At 46.8% G+C, this 10,561-nt stretch overlaps 1 protein-coding gene across 1 annotated transcript; it reads left to right on the top strand.

The window, feature by feature from the left end:
* The first annotated feature begins 3,171 nt into the window (after positions 1-3,171).
* POLR2G (RNA polymerase II subunit G) lies at positions 3,172-6,983 on the top strand. Its single transcript, XM_015821502.1, has 8 exons — positions 3,172-3,255; positions 3,786-3,895; positions 4,460-4,619; positions 4,723-4,773; positions 4,885-4,950; positions 5,358-5,429; positions 6,270-6,303; positions 6,754-6,983. The coding sequence occupies exons 1-8, from the start codon at positions 3,244-3,246 to the stop codon at positions 6,765-6,767; spliced, it is 519 nt and encodes a 172-aa protein (XP_015676988.1). The 5' UTR covers positions 3,172-3,243; the 3' UTR covers positions 6,768-6,983.
* Positions 6,984-10,561: the final 3,578 nt, after the last annotated feature.

Raw genomic sequence — 10,561 nt, 5'->3', positions numbered from 1 at the left:
AGGTTGCTTCTCTCCTTGCTTAGCTGAAGTGGGCTGCAAATGACACATACACGGGATTTCCTTCTTTTGTTCTCCATCTTCAGGAACTTCTAACTGGTCTGAAGATTATTTTCTCCACACCACCGGAGTGGGGCTGATCGTCAATCAAAGCCACGTTGCTCCCGAAGCCCAACGTTACACTTTGCGCCAGCAGCTGGTGGACGTTTTCGTTCGAGACTGGGACTCTGCATACACTCTCCCCCTCGAAAGCCACTCGCAATGTGGGAGGAGGTTAAGAGAGTGAGGAGCCCCGCCTGAAGTAATGGCCCTAAGTCTTGGTCACCAAGACCTTCCTGTGGTTTAAAAGCTCTTGGTGTGCTTTTCGGAAAATGTCGGTCTGCTTTTGCATTCTTCAAGTGTTGTCTCTCCGTGTTCACAATCTCTCCCCGGAACAGAGGGGGAACTGCCGTTGCTGATCATGGTTTGGGCCTCTGAGAAGCTTCAGGAGCTGAAGGACCAAGTTAGGGATAGATCATCATGGAGAAAATTCTGCCTATGTGGTCACTAAGAGGGGGACAATTTGATGGAGCTCCCTCCCTCCTTCGTCCATCCCTCCATCATCCATCTATCATGCATGCATCCATCCATAATCCATCATCCATCCATCATCCATTAATCCAGAGGCCCCCAATCTGGGGAGAGAGGTTTTTCCATGGACCGGAGGGGGCGTGGTTTCACGTGCTTCCTGCATCCTGTGGGTGGGGCTTTGCTTGTTTGTGCGGACCGGTTGCTGGCACGTTGCGGCCCGGTGCCGGTCCATGGACCAGGGATTGGGGACACCTGCATTAATCCATTAATCCATCCATCCATCCACCCATCTATCCATCCATCATCCAATCCATCCATTCTCTGACATCCATCCATCATCTATATATCAATCAATCCATCCATCCTTTATCCATCCATCCATCCATCCATCCACCATCCATTCATCCATCCATCAACTATTCATTCATCCATCCTCCATCATCTATCTATCTATCAATCATCCAATCCATCCATTCTTTGACATACATACATTCTCTATCCATCCATCCCTCCATCCACCCTCCATCATTCTCTATCTATCCATCCATCATCCAATCCATCCATTCTCCGACATCCATCCATCATCTATACATCAATCCATCCATCCATCCACCCATCCATCATCCTTCATCCATCTATCATCTATTCATCCATCCGTCCATTCTCCATCATCTATCTATCTCTCTATCCATCCATCATCCATCCATCCAAGAATCATCGTGTCCAAAATCCAATGGGAATCTATGGTGTATCTATGGTCCTTCAGGTTTTTCTTGGCCAATGGCGAGGAACTCTGGAAGCCTATAAGGAGAGGAAAATATTGCCCACTTTGCTTTCCAGGGATTCAAATCCTGCTCTTTGTGGTCTTCTTTTTCCCCTGAAAAAAAAATTCTTTAAATTATCTATTTCCTTTTGAAACTTGAAAGAGCACATCTGATTTACTGCTCTGAAATGTGTCATGTGGCCAGGTTGGTAACCTGCACATAGCAACCTGCCTAGATCTGGGCTGCAATAATCTACATGCTCAAAAGAGGGCGGCAAAACAATCCAGTGTTTTTTTAAATCTCTGCTGACCTCTAGTGATCGTCTCTGATTCCTGCAAGCCAAAAAGGATCGTCCGTTTTTTTTTTTTCTTTCTTATAGCTAACATCTTTTGAAATTTCTGTTTTGGAAACTCAGGGATTGTGTTAGAAATGGGGAATTACATGCCTTAATTTGAATGTGCTAGAAGCAGTTTGAAAGGACGTAGCTTGGCAGAATTTATTTTTGATAAGTCAAAATAGTTTTTACAATAAACACATTTTTAACGCCGTCTGCCTTGTGTTCTTTTTTGTACTCCACTTAACTTAATTCAGAGCCAGTTTGGTGGTGATTATTATTATTCTTGCTTTTTGCATCCAGGTTACCAAGTAGTTCTGTCTGGGTTTGGCATTCAATTCTGATTACTGGGTCCTTCCAATCAGTCTATGATTATGATCATTATGATAATATTGTAGATTAATGTATAATTACTCTTAAAGGTTATCTTTTAAATGATTATACAGGAGCCCCCCCAACTCTTCATCTCAACTTTCATGAAGCTTCGAATTCTTCCATCGAGTGTCATATTTTAAAAAAGTAAAACCTACGTATAAAAAGCAAAGATAAAGCAAAAATCTAAAAATAGGGGTGCTGGTGGCTATACAGTAAGAGAACAACAGAACACAGGTAGTCCTCCACTTACGACCACAGTCGAGCCCTACATTTCTGTTGCTACGTGAGACATGTCTTAAGTGAGCTTTGCCCCATTTTTCGTCTTTCTTTGCCACAGTTCTGACGTGAATCACTGCGGTTGTTAAATTAGTAACACGGTTGTTGAGTGGATCTGGCTTCTCCCGTTGACTTTGCTTGCCGGAAGGTCCCCAAAGGGGATCATGTGACCCCCTGCCCCAGGACACAGCAACCGTCATCAATGTGAGTCAATTGGCAAGTGTCCGAATTTTGATCCTGGGGATGCGGCAATGGTCGTAAAATGTGAAAAATGGTCATAAGTCACTGACTCTCTCTCTCTCTCCTCTCTCTCTCATTCCACAATTTTATAGTTTCTAACCCAGTGCTGAAAGTAACTTTGAATGGTCACTAAGTGAACTGTTGTATGCCAAGGACTACCTGTAACAGAGCTGGAAGGGATCTTGGAGGTCATCTAGTCCAACCCCCTACTCAGGCAAGAAACCCTATGCCATTTCAGACAAATGGCTGTCCAGTCTCTTCTTCAAAACCTCCAGTAATGAAGGAAGGAAGGAAGGAAGGATAGCAGAGTAAAAGAGTTGGAAGGGACCTTGGAGGTCATCTAGTCCAACCCCCTGCTCAGGCAAGAAACCCTATGCCATTTCAGACAAATGGCTGTCCAGTCATCCCCCTATTTCCATTTAGGGGGTCCCCGTCCTTTTTTTTTTTTTCAGGGGTCCCCTTTGCTTTGAATGAAAATAAAGACACAAACGGGCCTAAATGTGTGTTTCAGCGCTACTGCGCCTGCGCAGTGGAGCAAACAACGGCGCCTGTTCCTTTAAGGCGCTTTAGAAAACCTTGCGCGGCTCAGCCAATCAGCGGAGAGGAACGTTGCAACATCGAGCCGCGGCGGGAGGGGCGGGGTTGTCTCAACGTTCCATCCGGCCGTGAAGCGCTCCGCTTGGGAGGATGTTCTATCACGTGAGTTTAGCGGGTTCGTGTGGATCGGCGTCACGCGTGTACGCGCCAGGGCGTGTGCAGGGGATGCATAGAGCGGGAAACGGTGGAAAAAAGCCGCTTGCGCGTTCGCGTGTGTCAACGAAGCGCTTTTTTGCACGTGTTTGACCCACACGTTCATGTCAGTCTCAGCTTTTTCTGGGCCAATATGTTTTTTTAGGACATTGTCTATAATAAACGTGTTTTTTAAAAAATGTCACCAGGTTCTGGGCTGTTTTGGGCCCGGAAATCGCCCTTTTGGACCAAAATTAAAGGGTGCATGGTTTGTTTCCATCGTAGTTTATTGGATAAGCCAGGACGATGGGGTAGCAGAAGGAAGATTCGGGGACGTAAAAATAAAGGGCGCATGGTTTGTTTCCATCGTAGTTTATTGGATAAGCCAGGACGATGGAGTAGCAGAAGGAAGATTCGGGGACGTAAAAATAAAATAAAGGATGCGTGGTTTGTTTCCATCGTAGTTTATTGTATAAGCTTTCTCTGCTTTTTGCCGCCAGATCTCCTTGGAGCATGAAATCCTGTTGCACCCTCGTTACTTCGGGCCCAATCTTCTCAACACGGTGAAGCAAAAGCTTTTCACCGAGGTGGAAGGGACCTGCACCGGCAAGTAAGAAAGAAGGAATGAAGGTCCATTTCGGGGGGGGGGGGGGGAGGCTTGGTCTCCTGTACCAGTAACGAGTTGCATAAAAATAATAATAATAAAACAGCTCTATCCATAAAACACAGCAATGTATTGTCTGAATTGCTATCCACAAAATTAGCAATCTGTTTGATGTTTATTAGAGTTTTATACTGCCTAAGGGAGGGAGAGAGAGAGTGTAATGGACAAAGTCACCCAGTCAGTATCCATGCCTAAAGCAGGACTAGAACTCACCGTCTCCTGGTGATTGGCTCAAAGTCACCCAGCCGGCTTTTATGCCTAAGGCGCCTGATCTTGAGTGGCATAGGGTCACTAACCGAGTTTCAGTGGATCGACCGAAAGTACGGATTTCACCCTGATCTTGAGTGGCAGAGGACCAAAAATCGGACCACAAAATTGGTGACGTGGTTTGGCGGAAAGGAATAGACTTCTAGAGCCCACCCCTCCCCCCCCCTTTCCTTCGGTCGGTATTAAGTACCCCCCCCCGAAAGAGAATTAGCTTTAATGTCAGGATTCACCTCTCACTTCCAGGTATGGCTTCGTCATCGCCGTAACCACCATCGACAATATCGGAGCTGGCGTGATTCAGCCGGGACGCGGCTTTGTCCTTTACCCGGTCAAGTACAAGGCGATTGTCTTCCGCCCGTTCAAGGGCGAAGTGGTGGACGCCATTGTCACTCAGGTGAACAAGGTAAGGCCCAGCGCACCTTCTGAGACTTAAAGAGAATTTTTCCCCCCCAGAAACCTTGAAAAAAATCCCTATTTTAATTTCTGGCTTCTGCAACCCAACCTAGGTTGGCCTCTTCACCGAGATCGGACCGATGTCTTGTTTCATATCCCGACATGTGAGTGGACTGGGAGGAGGGTAGCAGGGTGGATGGTTCCATGTGGAACGGGCCAGGGAAGGGAAGGATCCCTGCCCAGCAGTTGATCCTAGATCTCGGTTCTCTCCGCAGTCGATTCCTTCAGAAATGGAGTACGATACTAACTCGAATCCACCCTGCTACAAGACTGTGGATGAGGTGAGTCTGTTTCCTTCCTTAAAGCAGGCTGGTTGGGGTGTGATTGGGGAATTCTGGGAGTTGAAGTCCGTCTTAAAGCATTCTGGCTAGGGAATTTTGGGAGTTGAAGTCCACCCACCTTCAAGATTGCTGGCTGGGGAATTCTGGGAGTTGAAATCCACCCATCTTAAAGCATGCTGGCTGGGGAATTCTGGGAGTTGAAGTCCACCCATCTCAAAGCATGCTGGCTGGGGAATTCTGGGAATTGAAATCCAGAAATCTTAGAGCGTGCTAGCTAGGGGATTCTGGGAGTTGAAGTCCACCCATCTTAAAGTGTGTTTGGGAAACACAGTCTTAACCACTGCATCACATTAATTCTTATTCTCTTCGTGATGTTCCCTCTGCTTTTTTTTTTACTCCCAAACCAGGACATTGTTATCCAGCCAGAAGATAATATCCGATTAAAGATTGTGGGGACCCGGGTGGACAAGAACGATATAGTGAGTTGTATCGTTTGAACGTTGGCCCTTTCTCGATCTTATTTGGGCTGTTCAGGGTCCCTCCTGTTCATTCATCCTCCTCCATATCCTATACAGATAGAGAATTAAATAACATAACATCTGCTGGGGAAAATTTGCAGAGAAAACGCGGAGTTTGGGCCAATGTTATTACTTTCTCTGTATGATCTGGGTTAAAAATGAAGGAGGAAAGGAGAAATTGAAGAGCGGAAAAATCCTCTTCCAATTTTTGATTTCGTTTTGGCGCTGTGAGGTTCAGGCTGTTTTCTACACCGGTTAGATTCTGGCCCTTGTGTTTGCTGAATCCGCAGCTGAGCGTAGATCAGCGGCAAATGTTTTGGACAATTATTTTATTGAATTTGTTTATCAAATTTCTACACTGCCCATTTCGCCCAGAAAAAAAAAAATTGATTTTCCCAGTTTTCACGAGGACATGGCTGAAGTAAAGTCAGTGTGGCAAGAATCAGTGTCTTGTACTTTCAATCAAGAGGACTGGAAACTTTATTTTGAGAGAAGGGTCTGAGTTTAGGCGGACTCCTTTTTGCATGTAAAAATTTGGGGTCTTCCATGAGAGAGGGGGACAGAATTCCTGTTCTGGAAATTGGGGATAATATGGGGCCACTTTAACAGTTTTAACCTTCCTTCCTTCCTTCCTTCCTTCCTTCCTTCCTTCCTTCCTTCCTTCTTTCCTTCCTCCCTCCCTCCCTCCCTCCCTCTTCCTTCTTCTCATTCCCTTCTTCCTTCCTTCCTTCTTTCTTTTTTTCTTTCTTCCCTTCCCTCCCTCCCTTTTTTCCTTTCTTCCTCTTTTTTTTTTTTTTGCAGTTTGCCATTGGATCCCTGATGGACGACTACTTGGGTACGTGTTTTGAATTGCTTGCCATGTGGTTAAAATATGCTCCGATTTGGGCACCCTTCTTTTGAAAAAAAAAAGGGGGGGGGGAAATGGACAGAACAGGTAATCCTCGACTTACGATCGCAAGTGAGGCCAACATTTCTGTTTGCTAAGCAAGACGGTTAAGTGAGCTTCCCCCCCCCCCCATTTTAGGACCTTCCTTTTCACAGTTGAACCGCTGCCGTTTGTTAAGTCAGTCACATGGTTGTTAAATGAAACGGGCTTTCCCATTGGCTTTGCTTGTCAGAAGGCTGGGAAAGGAGATCACGTGACCCCGGGACACTGCAGCCGTCATAAGTCCATGCCAGTTGCCGAGCATCCCAAATTTCGATGGGCTTATCACCAAACAACCGTTTTGGGCTTGCAAGGAGCCACAGAGCCATTTTTAACCTTGCCTTTGTCTCTCTTCTCCAGGACTCCTGAACTGAAGGTTCATTTCTGTTCTTCCGGTGTTCTCCCTGATCCGTCCTCACAAGGAAAGGTTGGCAGGCTGCTGTTTTACGGGAAAGAGTGACCATTTGCAGGATCCCTAATTAGTTGGGAGCATCGCTGAAGATCCACTGGTCTCCCTGTTGTCTTTTGCTGGAACCGCATGTCTGTGTAAGCCCCTTTTTCCGTCATTAAACATTTTCCCGTTCTCTGTTCGGGTGGACTCCTTTTTCAGTTCCTCCTTCCCTTTCTACGTTGGGCAAATCAACTTTTTTAATAGTCCTATTTCGGGTTTTTTAATTTATTGATTAAATGTATATATCGCCGGTCTCACTGTTTGGGTGACCCTGGGTGGCTGACAACTTCGCAAAAAAAAACCCAATGTAAAACCTTAAAATGAGGGGTCCTTAGTGGCCTCTGAGCTTTTTTGTTTCCTTGCAGACGTTTTGCAACCCGACTAGGTAACATGTTCAGGGCTAGAAGGGCGTCAGGTTGTCTGCAAATGCTCCTTTTAGCCCTGGCGTGGCGGTTATGGGGGGGGTAGAGGCTTTGCAGTCCTCTCATGCATGATTTTTATGGACACGCCAGCTCCAAAAACTGCCTTAAAGGGATCATAAAGGGATCTGGGCAGTCGCATGCTTTCTTCCAGGGTTCCCCCCCCCCTCCTGTATTTCATTCCATCTGCTTTTTAAACCCATGAGATCTCTCAAATCTAAGCACCCGTTTGTGGTCTGAGCCTGAATCCTTTTGTGATTGATTACACATTGAAAGCCTTTTTAATAAGCCTCTCCTCCATTTAGCACCCCTTCCTGACCTCAGACTGGATCCTTTTATGATTGACTACACGTTAAAAGCCTTTTTAACCTACTCCTCAATTAGGAGGAGTGGGTTAAAAAAGGTTTTTAATGTGTAGCAAATCATAAAAGGATCCAGTTTAAACACGCCTCAATTAAGAGGAGTGCTTTAATTGCTTTTGAGTTAAGACCTCCGGGGTCTTTTCCAGCCCTTTTATTTATTCTATGTTCTAAGAACTAAACAACCCCTTTGTGGCCTAAGACTGGATCCTTTCACGATTGGTTCAGCATCTGAAGCCTTTTCAATCCCACTCCTCAAAAACTAACCACTTCTTTGTGGTCTGAGCCTGGATCCTTTCATGATTTAATTGCATATTTAAAGCCTTTTTATCCAGCATTTCAGTTTAACACCCCTTCCTGGGCTAAGACTGGATCCTTTTCTGATCTTATTAGGCATTTTTAAAGCCTTTTTAACCCACTCCTCAATTTAGCAGCCCTTCCTACCCTGAAACTGGATCCTTATTAGGCATTGAAAGTGTTTTTAACCCAATCAATTGAGCACCTCCTCCTAGCCTGAAACTGGATCTTTTTATGATCTTATTAGGCAGAAAGCCTTTTTAGCGCACTTCTCAATTTAGCAGCCCTTCCTACCCTGAAACTGGATCCTTTTCTGATCTATTTAAGCATTTACCACCCATCACAGCAACTGGCTCCCCGTCCATCTCTCTTTGTGCAGATGGTGGCAAGCAGGCCATCACCTTGGTTAGAGGGAGGTTGTGAGCAGATCCCTGAGCAAAGGATCCCTCTGAGGATCCCTCTGCAAGGAGTTTCTTTTCCAAGATCTATTTTTGACCCATGAGATTCCTCCCAGGGGGAGGTGCACCGTTCCTGGAGGCACTGCTTATGGTCCGGCTACGAACCTCACCTGCCTCGTTCGGGGATAAGGTAGAGGGTCAAGGTTTTTAGGTAAATTATACATCAGGAGTTTATCTCCTGTATAGTCTATAATTTGACTATTCTTGTCTATGATGTGAACTAGAATCGGTTTTCGCCGAGAAGCGATACCTGAGACAGGCGGACGGGGCCCGAGACTCCCGTGCAGGGGATCCTCCAGTTTACGGGGAGCACGACTGGGTTGCAGAGAGATCCTAGTTTCAGATCAGTGGATCGATTCTGCCCGGCTCTATGCCTGGGCTGGACTGCAACGGCATTTCCTGTGGGCCGATTTGGGGGTGAAAATGGGGGGTTCTCTCCCCACTGAGTGTTTCCCATCATGCCACCTGGCTGTCCCGGCGGCCGTTGGTGGATCATTTGCATAGGGTGAGTCACCCTCTCTGTCACTCTCCTCCCCTGTCATTCCTCAGCTGGCCGAGGGGGGCACTGGCACCCCCCCTTCTCCGCCTGCACAACGGGCCTGGAGAGCGGAGATGGGCTGGGGGGGGGGCTGGGCTGCTTCCTACCCAGCTCTGCTGCGGCATCTCCCAGACACGACCCGCCAGCCCAGCCTGATGGGCACAGATGTCCTCCCCCCCCCCTTGGCAGCTGCAGTTGAGCACCACAAGGGCAATTCAGGCCCGAACATCCATGCCACCTTCCTGGCTCAGTGGGGTCCTGAATTACGGAGGGAGTGTTTGCAGCAGGGAAGAGAAAGCAGGAAGGAGATAAGAAAGAAAAAGAAAGAAAGAAAGAAAGAAAGAAAGAAAGAAAGAAAGAAAGAAAGAAAGAAAGAAAGAAAAAGGAGGGAGACAAGAAAGAAGGAAAGAGGAAGGGAAGAGACAACAAAGAAAAAAGGAAGGGAAGGAACAAAGACAAAGAAGGAAAGAGGGAGGGAGGGAAGGAAGGAGACAAGAAAAGAAAAAGAAAGGAAGGAGAGGAAGGGAAGGAAGGACAGAAGGAGGGAGGGAGGGAGGAAGAAGGAAAGGTCCTGGGAAATACGCCAGGTTAATTTGTCATCTATTCCAATGTTCCAGATGTTGGATTCAAATGTGGTTGTAAGTTGAGGACTACTTGAACTGCATTAAGAGTCAGTTTGGTCATATAATTTAAGGCAGGGGTGTTAAACTGGCAGCCTGTGGGCCGGATGCATGTGCACCCCAGCCCCACAAAGGCAAAAAACATCAGGATTCGTGATGTGATGCTATTGAGTTTGACACCCATGTATTAAGGCAGTGGTTCTCAACCTTTTTAATGCCGCGACCCCAACCGGTTGTAAGTCGAGGACTAAACCGGTTGTAAGTCGAGGACTTTCCCTGCCCGGGAGCGTCGCGCATGCGTGGTTCCGCCCCCTGTGCCTGCCGAGGCGTAGCTGGCAAGCGGCAGAGACGGAGCAGGCCGACCACCAGCTGGCCCAGCTCAAGGGAGGTAAGGCACCCGCTGGAAAAGGAAAAAAATGGCGGACAAAAAAAATGGCAGACAGCCTTGCTTGGCGACCCCCGTGAAATGGTCGATCGACCCCAAATGGGGTCCCAACCCACAGGTTGAGAACCACTGTATTAAGGTATCAAACTAGTAAGTGGGAGGTGGTGAGTTCTAGTGCTGCCTTAGGCATGAAAGCCGGCTGGGTGACTTTGGGCCGATCACCAGGAGACGGCGAGTTCTAGTCCCATCTTAGCTGTGAAAGCTGGCTAGGTGATGTGGAGCCATTCCTCTCTCCCAGTCCAGTCCAGCTCACAAGGTTATTGTGGGGGGAAAATAGGAAGGTGTATCGGATGCGTTTACCCCCCCCCCCCGAGTTATTTGTAAAAATAAAGGCAGGATATGAATAAATTAATTTTCTTTTCTCAACTGTAATATCCACGGAGTGTTAAAAGCTGCTGGCTTTATTCCGAGATGGCAGCTGTATTGTCCAAATAATAAACCAAAATTAGTGCTTTGCGTGTAAGTAAACAAAAAAACCCCTTCCATTATGCGCCAAGCTGCTAATTTACTCGCTACAGTTTTTATGTTTGCTGTCCAGAAAACCCAGCCACTGAAACAGCAGTTTAAATGTGTTGTAATTT

This window comes from Protobothrops mucrosquamatus, unplaced genomic scaffold (assembly GCF_001527695.2).
Source record: "Protobothrops mucrosquamatus isolate PMUCROS unplaced genomic scaffold, P.Mucros_1.0 scaffold1339, whole genome shotgun sequence".
Classification (NCBI taxonomy): domain Eukaryota; kingdom Metazoa; phylum Chordata; class Lepidosauria; order Squamata; family Viperidae; genus Protobothrops; species Protobothrops mucrosquamatus.
The sequence above is the reverse complement of the archived record's forward strand: the minus strand, read 5'-3'. Positions and strand labels throughout refer to the sequence as shown.

Bases quoted from the DNA above. Each gene is read 5' to 3' on its own strand.
- POLR2G (XM_015821502.1), top strand. The intron at 3,896-4,459 runs GTAAGAAAGAAG...TCTCACTTCCAG, and splicing joins GAAGGGACCTGCACCGGCAA to GTATGGCTTCGTCATCGCCG. The intron at 4,951-5,357 runs GTGAGTCTGTTT...CTCCCAAACCAG, and splicing joins GCTACAAGACTGTGGATGAG to GACATTGTTATCCAGCCAGA.